Source organism: Pipra filicauda, unplaced genomic scaffold (assembly GCF_003945595.2).
Source record: "Pipra filicauda isolate LSUMZ 115617 unplaced genomic scaffold, ASM394559v2 scaffold201_size1378038_pilon, whole genome shotgun sequence".
Lineage (NCBI taxonomy): Eukaryota > Metazoa > Chordata > Aves > Passeriformes > Pipridae > Pipra > Pipra filicauda.
The window spans coordinates 350,967-368,500 of NW_024104312.1; the positions used below are offsets into that span (position 1 = coordinate 350,967).

The window sequence follows — 17,534 nt, forward strand, 5'->3', positions numbered from 1 at the left end:
CATGGTGATTCCTACATCAAAAATTTTTTCTTCTGTAAGAGATATATAACCCTTGTTCACAACTAGATTGAAATGATTTTTTCTTTGGTACTAGTGATGATAGGGTGAATGGGAAGAGAAGTAATGGAAGTGGTAAAGTAGCAAGGTAGCTGTTTCAGAAGGGCTGAAGTTTGTGATCGTCTTGATCTACAGGACTGCATTTGAGAGCTGAGCTGTTTTGCAGTATTAAATGCACTATAACATTTTGAATTGTCCTGGAGGAGACATAGTTAGGAGAGAAAAAGTTGATTCCACTTGCTCCCTGTGTTCATGCATTACAAAAGTTGGAATGTAAATGCTTTTAAGTCCCGCCTTCAAAATTCATTTTTCCATGTAAAGTATTTGCTTGACTTTCTTTTCGAGAAGTCTGGGATGATGTCTATTAATCTAGAGATATTTTTGAAGATTTTGTTTGTAGTTAGAGTCTGTAAAACTTTGGTGCACAGTTGGAAAAAATGGGCCCAGTACAGCTACAACAACTGAAGTTCGCGGCGTCTGCATACCAGGGATTTCTGTCAGCCGTGCCAGTATCTGAAATGCAGGATAGCAAAAAGTGAACTTTGCCAGCATTTGTACTTTTCCCATTCATAAGAATCAGTAGGCTTCACACCATCTTTTTTTCCTGGGCAGTCTTAACTGGAATTATTTGCAGCTCTTTACAGTGTTTCTTGTAATAAGAGAAAACACAAAATGTTTTAGCTGTACTTCCTGGAGTAGGCAGAAATGCTGCTTTCATCTCCAGCAGACTGTTAAGGAATTAGTGTCATCATTCTTGCCAGTTTGCCCATTTTCTGGTGGGTGATAACTGTGTTTCGTGAATAATGAACACTATAAGTTGTGGAGATTTTTTACTGCCCCTAGCTCTCCCAGTGGACAGCTGCCAACTTAATCTATCCTTAAAGTCAGCTAAGAGAATATGTAAGCTTTAAAATGAGCCTCTATGTAAGTGCTGTAAAAAAAGCTGTTTCCCTTAAAACAAGAAGTACAAAAGCCCATAGAATTGTAAAAAAATTGTGCTAGTGATAAACTTATTTTAGAGGATGACAAAATTGTTATTGTCTGAAACCCAAATACTGCCAACACTGACAATATGAAAGTTAATCTGACTTGACTGAGTTTCATTATCTATCCACCTTCAGAGAGGAGCAAAAAGCAAGAAACGGATTTTTGAGATATCTAAAAAAATGTCTTATCTTATTAATTGGCCCTATATTAATAAATTTGTAACAGATAAGTAAGTCAACCTCATCATTGTCAGGAGTGATGCTGATTCTTCTGTTCCTTTATGGCTTCCTGAATATAAACACAGAAATGCTGCTCTTAAAAAAGGGAGAAAGAAACTATATACCACAGTTTTGTATTGTATTTGAATATACTAACCATGATCCACATTTCTACTGTCTTTCCCAACAGCTGAGTTTCATAGTTTGAGGGGCATATGTACCTCTGTCCCCTTTCTTGTCTCAAAAATTCAGTCCAATGTCTTTACCGTAGGTGAAATTTCAAAATCCCAAGTCCTGGCTCTAGTGCCTCTGACCAACCACTGGGTTGAGCTAAGTTCTCATACTTTGATTATTGTTTTTCAGAAATACATGACCAGTGCTGTATATATTGTACTCTTATACAGTTTTAAGTGTAGAAGAACAGAACAGTAGAAGGCAAAAAGTATTTTTAGAGTAGTGAGTTGTCTGCAAGCTTATTTATTGTTCCTAAGCATCATGTCTAGATAGATACAACTTTATCTACTAAGCTGTATGTATCTTACTGTCAATCTGGTGAGACTCCTGGAAGAGCTTCCCCAAAACTATCTGGTCTTTCCTTCCTCCTGCAAAGCCATTTTAAAATCACTGTAGAAATGTTGAGTGTCTTGTACTCCCAGGTCCCTAGATGTCCAGTAGCAAATATATTACTCCCTTAATGTTCATCATGGATTAGTCAAATAACTTGGATTGGAAGAACCTCAGGAACTCATCTAGTCCCACCTCTTGCTCATGGTGCAGCTTACATTAAGCCAGTCAGAAAAACAGCTTTTTTTGCTAATTAACTGTTAAGTCAAGACTGTATTAGACTTTAGGAACATTTTTAACAGCAAAATCCCTGTAAACTTTCAAAACACATCTTAAAAATATTTCCCTCTTCCTCAGTTGTATTTTATGAGCCTCGTTCTCTTTCTTAATTTTATCTCCTTTCAAGGAGTGCTTTCTTGAGTGTTCTGCTTCTGTGATGGATTGTTCTGTTTGCAGCAATGGAAAGACATCCTTTTGCCTAATGACTTTTATTAAGTTGCAGGCAGCTGAAACCATGGCTTCCTTTCTCTGCCGATGTTGATAAACAGGGTGGCGGGGCGAGAGCCTCATTGTGGGAAATGAAACAGAGAAGGGAGACAGGAGATACTGAATTCCTGTAACATCTCTTTGCATTGCAGTGTGTTAGGTGCCTTTTCAAAATGTATTTGGGAGAATTGCACTCAATAGTGTTTGCTGGCAGAGTGCATAACGAGCCTGTAAGATTAGAGACTCAGACTTTCAGTACCATAGGTTGAAGAAGGTAACTTCAGCAGTGAGGGCAGGGGAAGTGCTGGCAGCTCTATAAGGAGGTGGATTTTTTCGTTTGTTGGGAAGTGAGAGTTATCTATAATTTTTTAAAGTGTCTGTGAGGAAGTTGGCCTGATCTCTTAGTGCACTTATTTTTTTTTCAGCTCTACTGCCTCTTTTGTAAGCACTAAAACTTGGTTGTGCTTTAGAGGAAACCAAGCAGGATGTTTTACTATTTCAGTTACTAGACAAAGCCAGTTTTCATTGACAAGAAACTGCTTCCACAGAAGCTTAAAAGTAAAAATAAGGAACTTGGCTGATCATATGTGCCACTGAAGTGATGTTTGTCAGTAAAATAGTTTTAAGATTTTCAGAATTTGATCAGCTAAGGTGAAGGGAAAAGCATTAACTGTGTATATGTAGCATTCTATGAAGCTTTATTCTATGAAACAAACAGAACAGAAATAATTGCTAGTCTTGGAGCAATATATGACACCTAAAGGGAGGATTTAAGTGGTACTGGTACTGTACGATTCATAACAGTGGCAAAAGATGGGAAACTAAGGCAGTAATTCTGGGAAGCTTCCTGATATATATGGATTCTTAAAGTAGTGTTCCATTTGTTTAAACAAAAAAAGAAAAAATGGGGGTTTTCCTCTTTTGGGGATGCTATGCAATCTCCCTTCTCTCTGGGGCCAGGAGACATGAAATATTGATACAGTGGGAGATACTTCTGTAGCATCTTTGACAGAGTACCGTGGGGTAGGTCCTTTCATTCCTTTTATGTATGATGTGGGTTCTGAAGTTTTATTCTTCAGCCAGCCAAGCTGAGTTCCCTTAGGAAGTGAAAACTTCATCAAGTACTGGTGGCCATTCAGTTGAATACTCTAATTCAGGAGATAAAAAGGGGAGCTGAAGCTCTGTGAAAATTGTAGGCCTGTATCTGATTCTGCAAAGGCAAAGCCAGGCTGCTTCAAAAAGCAAAAATCATCCCTCACACCTCTTTTTTGTTGTCTCAGGCCGCCTTTCAAGCTTCTGGGAGTGACAGTCTTACAGCAGGGCTTTGAGTATCTTTACACCCTTATGATGTATATAGATATGTATGTAAATGAAAATTTAAGATTTGCAGAAGGCAATAAATCTTGTGTCCATTTGCCTTGCAGTTTCTTATCCACAGTTGGTGAGTGGGAGAGTGTATTTGTTACTGGCAGAGCCTGTCAAATCTATAATACACAATTGTTTTAAAGAAAGTGATATTGTAATCCAACTTTCTAGAATGTTTCCCAGTACTAAAAGTTTTAAAAGAAATGCACTTAGCTTATACTGGAGATTTTGCCAAGATTGGTTTCCCTGTCTGGGAGTTGGCACAGTTATAGCTGTTATTAGATATTCATTATATTGATGGTGCAATACACTGTTCTTTCAGTCACTGAAACTATTTATCCTGATCTCTTTATGTGCAAAATTTTGATCTGCCTGTCTTAGCAGTACATAATGTAACCTTTTTATTCAGATCAAAGACAACTTTCTGCATCTTTTCTTTTTAGATATTTTTGTATATATGTATTTATTATTATTTTTCTATTCATTGTCAAATTAATTTTGGGAATGTGCAGTGATCCTTGTTTTTCAGGATGAGCTGTTATTCTTCCCTCCTACCTCACACCTCCAGTATGTATGACTTGTGAGTAAGCTTCCATTTCTGCCCTCTCTTCTTTGAAGCTGGCAACCTTATCTTTGCTTCGTCCTGTGCATATGTATGTAGCTGCAGTGTGCATGTGCTGCAGAAGCTGTTTGCCACAACTTCTTTCATGGGAAATTATTTACACAGATGGTTTTATAATACAAGGAATTGTCTCACAAAACAGAATATCCTATATTTTATACCTATCAAATATGATTGTCTGACGATGATCAGACACTCACACATATTGCAATTCTTTTTCATTAATGTGAAGATTTTGGGTTTATTCCCTGCTGCAGGAGAGCATCAGAGTATCTGCAGTTAACTCTCCCTTGTACAGACAGAAATGGTTAGGAATTATTTTAGTATGCCATTTTACTATGCCGTAGGCGTCAAAAGCAAAGGGGTATTTGATCTTCTGATCTGTGACAGCTTTGTTACATCTTGGTGAGTTTTATTATTTAGTCATATGAGTAGACATAGTAGTCAGCCTACCTTCCATACATGGAATATCTGTGTTTAAACTCAGGAGATACACTTGCTTCTCTCACTAATTGCTTAAGCACTGGATAGTGACTGCCTGAACCCTAACTGCTTTCTTCAGGGGAGATGCTGTGGCAGTAATGACAACTAAGTCACCAAGTGCAGTCAGTGATCCAGATATGACCCTCAGTGCTTAGACTAATGCTATCTGAACTAGAGTAGTGCTCAGACTAATGTTGTCCTAAGTTCTTGCTTAAACATCTTCACTGAAGATACAGGCCCTAGACAGTAGACTTATTTCCAGTGACTTTCAGTAGGAATTTAATTCCCGATTTATGTCTATGCATTTGAAAATTCCCCCTCTTCAGGTTTAAAAGTGCAGTGTTTCATGGATGAAGTTTTTTTAAACTACTAAATTTAATTGAAAAACAGGAAAAATCACTAAAATAGAAGTTCTTTAAGATAATGAAAGAGGATAATTAAGAATTACATAAACAACTGTCAATCTGGTGGTTGGAAATAAAGTACATTTGAAAGATATTCCTTGTCCTTTGTATTACCATAGAGGAAGAAAAAATCAAAGTTGTTGGAAGGCAAATTTAAATCCACTTTCTTGCCCTCTGCTCCAATACTGGGCATTGTATATGAGTCTTGAAGCCATAATTATATTTGAGAGAAATGCAGGGTTCATTTGTCATCTAGATGCCATATTGTGAAGCTTGAATTCTCTCTGGGAGAAAAAAAGATACAACTGAAGACGCCTTTAATTATGTGCATATGCTCACAAGCTTACATACATATATAAATAGATAAAACTGAACTCTGTACATGCTTTCCAGTCTTTCACATCCAAACCAACATGTGAGAACATAATTTGTATCTTCTGACTGCATATGGAAATTGCTGGGCAGAACCTTAAGAGAATCTGAAACCCATATAAGTAATTGCATGAGTGAAAATATGCAAAGCTATGGCAGATAAAAGCTACAGTTAGGAGGTGTGATCACAGCTTCCATGAATAAACAAAACCTAGATTTAGCAAGTGTAGGAACGAGCAGAGTGTAGTCTGTGGGTTTCAGCAATGATGGCACTGACTAGTCCAGGGTGCCTGATACTTGTGCACTTGGCCACTAAAACCTGAATGTGCATGTACCCAGTGCACGTCAGTCACTTTCTACAAGCATGTTGCATGTGTCCACAGGACAGTTAAGGACTGTTGCAGCTCTCATGGAGATTTTTTGGTGCTTTTTTTTTTTTCTTCTGGAGCTACAAGTCTTGCTGGTATATTCTAGCTAAGCACAGTGGCTGGATGCCACTTGTATGAGCAGGTGGCCCACCTAGTGGATGAGTGAAACGCTGTGGATTTTAACTACCTGGAGTTTGATACTGTCTCCCACAACATTCTCCTGGAGAAGCTGCCATCCCATGGCTTGGACAGGTGCACTCTTCGCTGGGTTAAAAACTAGGTGACCAGGTCTCGAGAGTGGTGGTGAATGGTACCACATCCAGTTGGTGGCTGGTCACTAGTGGGATGTGAATTTTGCTCCCATTCCAGGATTTCCAATTCCATGTCCTAAAGCAGAGAGCAATAATGGATAGGTAATCCTTGAGCCGAGGCTTCTATAAAAACTTCACGTGTGAAGTCAAGGATTACATACATGGAGACACTGGAAAACTGAGCTGTATTATTAAACGTCAATTTGAAAGAAGTTAGTTTAACTTGATTAAATCTATTCTGTGGGATACTTTCTTTGGCCCGTTGAATTGCGTCAAAACAAGCAGAGATCTCATGATTCTGAGTAAGTGTGTTCACACAGCCTCTAGTTAATATACTTGAATTCCACATGTGTAGTTAACATGGATTAATTTTTCTGAATGTCCCCAGGTAGACAAACCAGTCTCACTGACTCTCATCTGTTTACTTCTCACACTGATTCTTGAATGCCTGGCCGACATGTAGTGAGAAAAATTAGTGTTTCTTCTGTACTCTGTACCAGGGCTTGTCCACAGAAGTTAACCAAGTGAAAATGAGTTACCCTTTATCTTCTTACAGCTGTCAATTTTGTCTTTGATGTGGTGCTCAGCTGAGAATACCAAATTTGCTCCCATGCTCACTGACCTTTCCTCATCAGCTTACCAGGATAAAAATGGGAGGTGAAAGGCTAGATGGAAGATGCAAAGTAAAAATAACTCCAAAGTAAATGTACCTGTCAGGTACCTATCTTCTTAATGAACTTCGTTTAAGTGCAGGCACGTGCTTTAGACAATAAACATGAGTATGAGAGAATCTTTGAAACAGAAAGAGAAACAAGATCATGTTCATATATTTATGGAAGTACGAATTGCAGCCCACTCAATACTTGATTGCTCTGGGACTGAAGACATCCCATATGGAAAAAGAGGAGGAAAACCAGCCCAGACTATTTTTTGGAAATGCTTCATTTGTGGTTTTTTATTAAGTTACGCTTCTTTTATTCCCAGGATAGGCTTTTTCTTCTGCAGTAATTCTAAACTTCATGCTTCATTCTATACTTCGTCAAGGCATCTTTGCAGTTGTGTTCCTAATCTGGCAGTTGGTCTTATTTTTAAATAAAAAAATAGAGAATATTATTTCTCTTCATACAGTGAGGTCAAAATAGAAAGTTAGAATCAGAATTGCATGAAATTATAGAATGTGCACCCATTTATACGAAGTTTTCTAAAATAACAGTGATGAGATCTTGAAAGTCAGAACTGTACAGCAATGAATGTTGATTGTGTAGAATTGACAAGAGAACCATGAACAGTGGCAGTAACATGTAATTGAAACTGTCCTTACTGGGCTTCATCTGTAATGTCTTTTCAATAGTGTAAAATTTCCCCACTTTTTTTCAGTTCGTTTTTGTCTTTTCCCCATTCATTTGACTGTGTTTCTGTACCCTAGAGGTTTTATCAGGAATAGAACTTAATGTGGCATACAATGTGTTGATGTTTGTTTCTTCTGTTTGCACGTGATAATCACCAACTATCTCAGCAAAGATCTGGGAATAGTTTCTTAGTTGCAGCTGCAGAGGAAGTAAAAAAATAAACGTATTTGCGTGTGTCCTATGTAAACAGCCTTCTTTAAAAAATCCATTTCTCAGCATCTGTTATAACATAAGAGAATTATTTTATCTTAAAAGGAGTTTTCTCAAGTATGGAAAATTTTTCCTACTGTGACTTCTTTACAGCTATGCTTTGTGTCATTTAAAATGTGCTCTTTTAGCCAATGCTTGCTGTATTAATTGTAAAAGGGAAAACTTTATCAATGACCGCCATAACAAGCAGTGTTGTTAGATAAATGTACCTGAGCAAGTTCCCAGTGCTGCAAATTTGGAGCAGAATGACTTACAGACTTGCTGTGGTTGCAGCATTGGGCGTGCTTTAGTGTTCATCTTGGTTAGATTAGTGATGGAAATATAATTATCTTGTTTCTTTAAGAAAATACATGTTGATTATACAGTGGTTTGCTGTAGCAGATACTGTTCTTTGGGCTATTTCACGGTGTGAATTCTAAGCTAGGTTAGTAGAGGGTGCTACAGCAAGGCAACTGGATGCATTGATAAAAGTCCTATCCTCTATATACCACTAATTGAACCTGGAGTCTCTGTGGAGACTCTGTGGAGTATTGGAATTGCCTTGCTATGGAGTTTATTTCATCACAGGTAGATATTGATATCTGGCTTTATTGAAGAATTTGAAACATCCTTTGGAAGGTTAGAACTACTCTTGAAAGTGTAATAGAATACATCAACTTTTAGGTCTTTTAAGTATATAGTTGAATCAGAAACAGTAATATATATAGTAATGCATACAATATATAATATAAAACCATGATGATCTCAAGTCAGCTTGTGGAAACTGTAATAAGGAGTTTCTCTGAATGTTTTTGTTGAGGCAAGGGCTCTCTAACAAAATCCCATATAAGTAGTGCCATGCTATGTGCCGATCACCTTATTTTTAGACTCAGCTCTTCTGAAAATAGAACAGGAAGGAGGAGGTGAACAAAAAAAAAAAAGTAATAGCACAGGTTGCTTCTCAGCTCCCCGATTATAAGCAGTTTGTGGACAGGTGGTCACTGTGTTCTCTGTAACACAGGAAACTTACCAGTCAAAAGCAATTGTGACTATATGTGTTGTCACTTTTTCCTCTCAGTTCCACTTCTAAAGAGATTTAGATTACTGCAGTCACAGACTATTTTGGCTCATTAGGGCCACAGTAAATGCTGAAGTTTACTACCTGTCTTTTAACTGCAATTTTAACAAATTATAGCACATTTTGAGACCTGCTGATGATAACAGTCAGAAATCCCAGCCAAAAATCTGTACACTGTCCCTCTACAACCATGTCATAAAAACCGTTCTTGCCTGGAAGAGTTCATGACCTAATAAAAAGGAAAGTTGGACAGAGGATTAGGGGAAAGCTAGCATTATCTCATTATGTGGATGGGAAGTGGAAACAACTGTGGTATGACCAAATTGTATGACCCAGAGTTATAGATAGAGTTATAGATAGAACTTATCTCATGACTTACAGCCCATGGCTTTTTTCTAGAAAACTATTGTTGTTTTTAATCTTAATCTGTCAGTTAAGGACGTTGACAAGGAGTTTCTGTGCCACTGAAAATTGCACTGAGGTATAATTGTAAACACTATGGAAGATCAAACCAGAGGAGGAAGTGCTATTTTACAGCTCTTTTATTTGAATTCATTTCTTGATCATCATAGAAATTTCTATACTTCGGTGCCCAAAGCTGTGCTTGTTAAATCACCTGGTCAAGCAAGCATTTCCTATAATCATCATTGTCCTCTCTAAGTACCAGGTCAAACAGTAGCACTTTAAACCTTTTAATGTTATATTTGAAGAAAGACAAGATGAATTTCATGAGTAATCCCTCCTGATTGATTACACATTTCTGACTGTTTTAAAGCCATGTACTAACTTGTCTGTATAAATACTTCCCATTAGAAATGGCTTTAAAAGTTCTGAATTATGTTTGTTGCCATAGCAATACTCAGTTAAAGATTCATAGAATGTTTTTTTATTTTCTTCCCACCGTAGGGGAATTCACAAAGGAGATTCTAAATCTATCTCAAATACAGGGGATTCAACAGGGCTGTGTGCTTGGGAGATTGTGGGGAGAAAGGAAATGGAAAAAAACCAGTCCAAAGTTTAAATCAATTTCTGGAGCACTGACAGGATCTACAGTGATGGGAATGCTTATGGCTTTTGGTTGTATCCTGTATTTGCGTTTCAAGGGACCTTGTCTTAAAGCTAAAACTGATACGGAAAAGAAGTGCCTATAGAAGAAATCAGTGTTCTTTGTCTGTTCTTGTTTTCCCACCTAAACTATGATGTGCATTTGTATTTCTTCCTTTGAACTGCAAGAACTTGAAACGGTGCCATTCTTCTGTGCTTTGTGGATGTAGACTGGGGGAAAACTAGGCTCTGAAATTGTCATTCATTCCTAATATCTCATCAGCTGTCTTCAAAAATCTGTTTTGAGTAGTCCCTTGTCAATATTTAAATTTTTGTTGGAGCATCAGCAATTGCAACCTTATTAAACAACTGAAATCCCATATAATGCTAAATTTTGAATAGCTTAATAGATTAAATTTAATCTGAGTTCTCTTCCCAGTTTCAAGACTAGTAGGAGGCCTTGGAAAAGTTTGTCTTGAGTGTGTTCGCACTCTTTTGCTGACTTGACTTGGCTGGTCATAGAACACTGAACAAAATAAGTCTTGATTAACTCTGTGTGATACTTCATATTTTGTTATTTAATAATTAATTTAACAAGTGTGGTAATTTACAATGACATCTCAGTGTTTTTATTTCTTCTATGGAGGGTTCCACCTCTTGGAATCTAAAAGAGCTTGTTTGAATTTCATGTGGTCTCAAGAGCAGCTGTTGTTTCTACATGTCCAAAGAGCTGTAGGAGTGCAACAATGTGGGGACAGTATTGGATTTAGGGAGAAACAACGAAGTCAAGTTCAATATTTTGTCTGTATCAATTGATTACAGAAATGTAAAATAGTGTAATATGTATGTTTTCTTTTTTTTCTTTTTAATTGGAAGACATAAAGTTTAAACAAATACTGCTGTAAACCGTACTTGCTTTGCTCCTGTTCCAGCACTGTATCTATTTTCTTTTTTTTAACTGGAAAAAGAAACACAAGTTCCTATTGTGCTAGAAAATTCTATTTAAGGTTTTGCAATGTTTTGTTTATTTTAAGGGTTAATGGGAGTTGGGGAAATATTAAATGCTACACTTCGTGGAAGTTCCCCAGCTGCTATCAGAATCCAGTGCAAACTGAGAAATTAGATCAGTCCTTGCAAGCACACTCATGTAATTTTTAAAATCAGAAGGTTGCTAAAAAAAACATAGAATTTTTAAATAGATTCTTCTTATTTACATCTGGGTTTTTGAGCTGTTATGGTTCAATTCTTCAAGCTCTTAAAACTCTTGTGATTTGGAAGAAGAAAAACAAATACCAGGCAACTTGTAGTAACTGCAAGAGCTGCAACACTGAGATAACAAAATATTCAGAATGCAGTTCCTCTTCACTTAGACCATAGTTCTACAAATACATAAACCATGCATTCACTTTAGTAAAGCAAGCAATCTTGTAGAGAGTGGTCAACTCTTGATGATGACTAAGCATTTGAAAATGTTTTGCCAGGATCAAAGCTGTAACTATCTACCATTGGTTTCAAGGGCTTGTGGGTGTTTCTTTAAGAGACTGACAATTTAATATACTCTGAACTGATAGAAGACTTATTGTAACATAGGAAATGTGGAAAGTCTGATATTTGGGTTGTTTCCAGGAGAACTGTTAAACAATAATCTCATTAAAGAGTGTGCGAATCTAGAGCAAGAAATGTGAAGGATAAATGTTGCAAAGTGCAGAAAAATCCAGAAAATGACTGAGAAAGCAATACTTTTCCCCCAATGAGTTCTAGAAAAAGGACCAACTGTGCCCTAGGTTGCATCAGAAAAAGCATCGCCAGCCAGGTGAGGGATGTGATTTTCCCGTTCTGCTCTGCACTGGTGTGGCCTCACCTTGAATATTGTGTGCAGTTTGGGCACCGCAGTATAAGAAGGATCCAGAGCTGTTAGAGAGCATCCAAAGGAGGGCATTGAAGATGGTGAAGGGTCCAGAGGGGAAGCTGTATGAGGAGCAGCTGAGGTCACTTGATTTGCTCAGCCTAAATAAGAGGAGATTGAGGGGAGACCTCATAGTGGTTTATAGATTCCTCACAAGCGGAAGCAGAGGGGCAGGCACTGATCTCTTTTTTCTGGTGACCAGTGACAGGACCCGAGGGAACTGCATGAAACTGTGTCAGGGTAGGTTTAGGTTAGGCATTAGGAAAATGTTCTTCACCGAGAGGGTGGTTGGACACTGGAAGAGGCTCCCCAGGGAAGTGGTCACAGCACCAAGCCTTCCAGAGTTCAAGAAGCATTTGGACAACACTCTCGGGCACATGGTGTGATTCTTGGGGGTGTCCTAGGCAGGACCAGGAGTTGGACTTGGGAATCTTTGTAGATCCAGCTCAGGATATTCTATAATTCTAAATTTTTTTAGCTTGGAAGTTAGCCAGTGTAAAATACAGAAAATCACCAGGTGGGATCTCAAAGCTCAGGCTATGTTCTTCCTGGTTCATGTGTAACTGGGAATTCTTTTCAGGTTCCTAAAGTCATCAGTTGGAAACAAAGCTTCCATCCTACTATAAACTCTGAGTGGGCAATTCCACATTGCAGGAATGGAATTAAATTTACCTGTTTCTCTCTGCCTTGAGTTGAACAAGAATGCAGTTTGCTACAGAATAATTTTCCCCATCACCTAAGTCTGCAGACATAATTCTTACTGCAAGGCCCCAGTAATCTTGATGATTGTTTCTCTTTACAGTGTTACTGTCAATTCCAGAATTGCAGATCAGAATCACATCCCTGCTTTGTCTTCAGAAAACAAATATGGGGTTCGAACCTGTGGAAATAAGTACTAGGCCTTTATTATTTGCCTTCTTAATCTTTTGAGATTCTATTTTTCTGTGCTGTATTGAAACTAGAAGTTAATTCTCAATAAAAGTATAGATCTTCATTCAGCGGTTTTGTGCAGTGTCGTATGATTGCTAGAAACTGAGGGCCAGGGTTAAAAATCTCCACCACCTAGGAGACTTAGGAATAATAGAAATACTTCTCTAAGTGTAACACTGGTGATGTCAAGCAACAATGTGATCTTTGAAGTATAGGTACTTCCTTGTTTCTGTTGTAGACCATCCTTATGATACCAGGAAGGAGGCTTCTGATTCAGGGCCCATGTTTGAGCTCAAGAGAGGTTGAAGATAGGGAGGAAGGGAACAAAGACTCATCTGGATTCTTCATGTTTCTGAGCTGGTTAAAACCCTAGAAATAAGTTTTGACACTTCTCAGGAATGAGAAAGCACTGTTGCTTATTGAACACTTCTAGCAGGCTTGTGGATGTGATTTTGGAAGTACTGAGGTAGATCATAAGTAAAAAAAAAAAAGATGGGAGTAGGAAAGAAGTGGATGAAAAAGTGACTAGATTGGGCAGCAAATGAAAACAGGAAGGGAGAAGGATAGAGAGAGGCAAAGATAAGGCACTTTTAAGTTAGAAAATCACCATGCTTCTTTCTGCCATCTATAAATTATTTCTGAGAAAAATGTGTGATCTGCAGACCTCTTGTTCTTTATTCCTTTGGCACTTGGTGCAGCTCTCGTACGTTTTTCCTACCTTCAGCTAGGATAGAGGGAAAAGTGTTAGATTTTGCTAGGGTACGTGAATTTCTCATCAGCTGTTCTTTATGCAGGATCCTACATCACTAAATTGTAAGGGTGGAATTGGTAAAGAACCTGGTGAGTTGAAGACTGGCATATTCAAATTGTTTTAAGAAAATTTCTTCACTAACACAACTTGTGAGTTTCTGGTGTTGCTTTAAGGAGGTAAATACAACATGATACTGGAATGGAATAGATTTGTGAATCTTCTTGTTCTGAGCACTAAAGGGTTGTCCAGTCGTAGGTGCTCGGTAGTGTATAAATGCTGATCATAATAAAATATTACACAGAAATTAAATTGCATGAATATAAATAAAGTAACCATTTGTATCTTAAGAAATTGCTGAATTCAAACAGCATCATTCTAATAGAATGAAATGTGACATGGAATGTCATGAAATCTATTTCAAAAGTATAAGCAGAATAAGAAATATTTGTCAATTTTTAGAAAGTTTTAAAAGGCTGTTAAATATTGTCAGTAGCTACACTAACTAATTGTTATAAACTGAAGCAGAATGTTCTTTGGATTCCATATAGTACGTTCAGGTGCATGTTTGTGTGCATGTGTGTATATATATATATAATTTGTATATGTTTTTATTACAGATCAGTTGTTGCAAAATATTATTACTGAATCATGGAAAATAAAGATCGCTGTAGTATCCCCACAAAATTTATGCTTTTTCTGCTGGCATATTTAACAAATGTGAATTTTAGAGCGGTATCATTCATGGAAAGAGGTAGAAATTTATTGTTCTGTGTTTGATAGGATGATTTTGATAAAACATGAATGAGGAATGATATAAAATGGAGCTGTGTTAATTTTAGTTTTTATTACAACTACTAGGGAGAAAAATAACTTTGTCAAAAATAAAAGAATAAAAGAGGTAAGGGAAATAACCACTTCTGTTTGAGCCTTTAAACCTGATACATGAATAGTATTTCCGAAAATCTGGACTCTTCTATTCTTTAAGTTTGTCATAGTATCCTAGTAGATGATGGGTAAGTATGGAAAGGAGTTTTGACCTATTTGCCTTCATACTCAGTTGACTGAGGGTCAGCTTGCACAGTTGGTGACTGGGGCAGCAGTATGTTGGCAGTTGGTGGCAGCAACTTTGGGCACAGCTTTGTCAATCGAGTAGTGCTATTTTTCTCTGCCATGCCACTTCCTTTTGAGGTGCACTGTACAGTGAAACTCCCAGCTACAAGAGTTAATTCTCATCTTGGAGATCCAAGTGCCCTTGCAGATAGCGATAAGAGTTTCCAGTAAAAGAGGACAGGATACATGATAGACCAGTTGTCAGCCATCCTGTGTACAAAGCTGGGAGAATTATCAGCAATCCCAGAGGGAAATGCAAGCTAGCAAGTCAGTAACAATGTACTTTATTCTGCAGGACCAGAGGTGGAAAACTTTCTGTAGGGTAGGATTGAAGAGCCCAAGTGAACCTACAAAGAAGTTCAACAGGAACATAAGGAATGTTAAAGGTATCAGATTTCCCCAACATTAGTCATGACTACATGTGTCTTGTTCCTTAGATTAAAAATTCTCATTCTAGTCCCAAATTGTAGCCCTAATGTTTTTGTCTTTCTGTCTGATACACCTTGAAAGAGCAGATGCAGTAAGGGATGGTATTGAATTCAGTGATTGCTAGCACACAAGTGCCACTGACAAAACTATTAGGCCTGCTGGACCTTGCAGGCTATACCAGAGCCACTTGCTCTTACTCAAAAAAAAAAAAAATCCTTGAAAGTTTCTGTTGGCTGCAACTGTTCACTTTTGAACATAGGGAAACAATACTGAATGGCAGTGTATTAGTGTTTGTCTATTATAGGGGTCTGTGATTGAATATGCTCAAAAATTTGGGGCAGCTGGAGGTGTGGCAAGTAGTCCAGCTCATGGGGTGTCCAAGCTCTAATAACCTTTATCAGAAATGTGTTTCGTTTTCCATATTCTAACCCTGTATGATTCGTGACACTAGGAAGGAACTGATGGCAGTGTTGGATCAAGGGTTGGACTTGATGATCTCGGAGGTCTTTTCCAACTGGGTTGATTCTATGATTCTGTGACTCAGAACTTCAAAATATGCAAAAGCATTGTGAAAATATAACTTAGGGGGATTATTTAATTACCTAAAACTGTTCCTGTATTCCAACCCGAAGGAACTTCCATAGTTACGATTTTATAGTTGTGATAGAAAACAGGTGCATCACTATGTGTTGGTTCTTGCAGAACAAAACTGCCTGGAAGTTATTTCCTTACTTCACTGACATGACCTGTTCATTCCTATTTTATGCAGTGATCACATTCTCTTATTGCCTGTCATTCTCAAGGGAAAGTTTCTGGTTGACTAATTATGCCCAGGAGCGTATGGTAGCAGGGCAACTTCATGCCAGCTTCTAGTATCCTTGCCTTTGAAGAAGTTAAACAGCAACATTCGCATCTCCTCCTGAGGAGTGCATATTATTCTTCATTCAGCATGAGAATGTTTTGTGTGCTTGGGAGTGCCCTTGGTTAGTCAGGCGGCAGTCTGATTCTCCCATGGTAGCTATTTCTTATTTTTATTTTTTTTGATGGGGGGAAAAAAAGGAAGAGAATACTTCAACTTGTTCATTTTTTACACATACGAGAAAAATGTAATGTTGAGAGTGAGAGAGATGGATAACAAAATGAATATTTGTTCACCAAAGGCTTTCTGGAGAAGCTGGACAAATGAGCAAAAATCTAAGTTTTATCTTGTGCCTGGATGATTTTCCATTCGGAAAGTTATATTTCAGGATAGAGGTTGTTTCTGGGAAACTGCATGATTCTGGATAGCAAGGTGGGAAGATAATTGGATGAGCTATGTAAGGTCTTCGTTACTTAACTTGATATTTGGGTATAATACAGCTTGGCCCATTCAGTCCCTCCAGGATTCCTGGGGAAATTTGTCATTTCTCCTAATGCAGGTATCATTTGTATTTTAACCTTGGGAGAAGTAGCAATCTCTAGAAAGTCCTGCTGCAAAACTAAATAGTACAGGGCTATTGAAAGATACTGTTATGCACAACTTGAAGTGAGAAGCAGAATTATTCTGGAAAAAAATTTGTGGACAAGCAAAGGACTTGTCTCTGCTCATAAAATGGTAATCAACATAGTCAGTGAAGTGCAGTGTAAAGCACTGCGGGACATGCCTGCAGTACTTTGCTTTGCATTTGATAATTTGCAAAACAGAGCTTACTTATTTATCACCAATTCTGTCATACTGTATTTAGCAGGAGAAAGCAATTTGACATTCTCTTGTGGGTTGAGTTTCCCTGCCAGATTCTGGATCTAGGAGTCCTGCTTTCCTTTCAGGAGGATTTTCTGATATGCTCTTAATTTGTTTGAAACCATCCAACCAATTACTACTGTTGCTGTTTTTTAGATCTGCTGTTTGTGTTTTTAATGAGGATAGTCAATATAGCACATTATCCACATTTAGCATATTATCCAAATTCTTTTATAATGGGGATTGATTTTTAACCAAAAAACTAATCACAGGGATTTCTTGTTACTGCCGATTTATCTAGTACTACACTGTGATATTTAAGTTTATGTTGTACTAGTTTATAATTTGGTTTGCAAGTACTATTGAATCCATTATAGCACAATATTGCATAAGATAACAAGAGTAATTTACTCATACATTTTCAGGAAAACATGTTTTGTTTTTCATTGCTTTTATTTGGTTCTTAAAATGTTACAGTTATATGACTCTTTTAGTTAAGTGTTGGGACTGCAGAGGATGCTAGATAATCTCGTCTTTTTTGTGTGGGTAACAAAGAGATGGCAGACATAGGCATGAAGTTAGTCCTTGTGGAGGTCTGTGTATATAACCAAATTTGGAAAGATGGAGTATAATGAAAACAGATTTAAAAAGTTTTTACATGTTTGTAGGCTTTAGTTTCTGTTTTAGTAGTTTGAAGGACTTCACTTCTATGCCTCCTAGTAAGTAACATT

The 17,534-nt window shown here is 37.6% G+C and overlaps 1 protein-coding gene across 6 annotated transcripts in view; it reads left to right on the top strand.

Moving 5' to 3' along the window:
- The window catches only part of LARGE1 (LARGE xylosyl- and glucuronyltransferase 1), a 276,414-nt gene that overhangs the window by 27,855 nt on the left and 231,025 nt on the right, over window positions 1–17,534 (top strand). The window contains exon 6 of one of the 6 annotated variants that reach the window (XM_027715069.2): window positions 14,950–15,040. The exons of the other annotated variants lie outside the window; for them this stretch is intronic. Coding sequence (XP_027570870.1) covers window positions 15,032–15,040 — 9 coding nt within the window. The 5' untranslated portion in view covers window positions 14,950–15,031. The remainder of the gene's footprint in view (window positions 1–14,949; window positions 15,041–17,534) is intronic. 6 annotated transcript variants of the gene reach the window in all.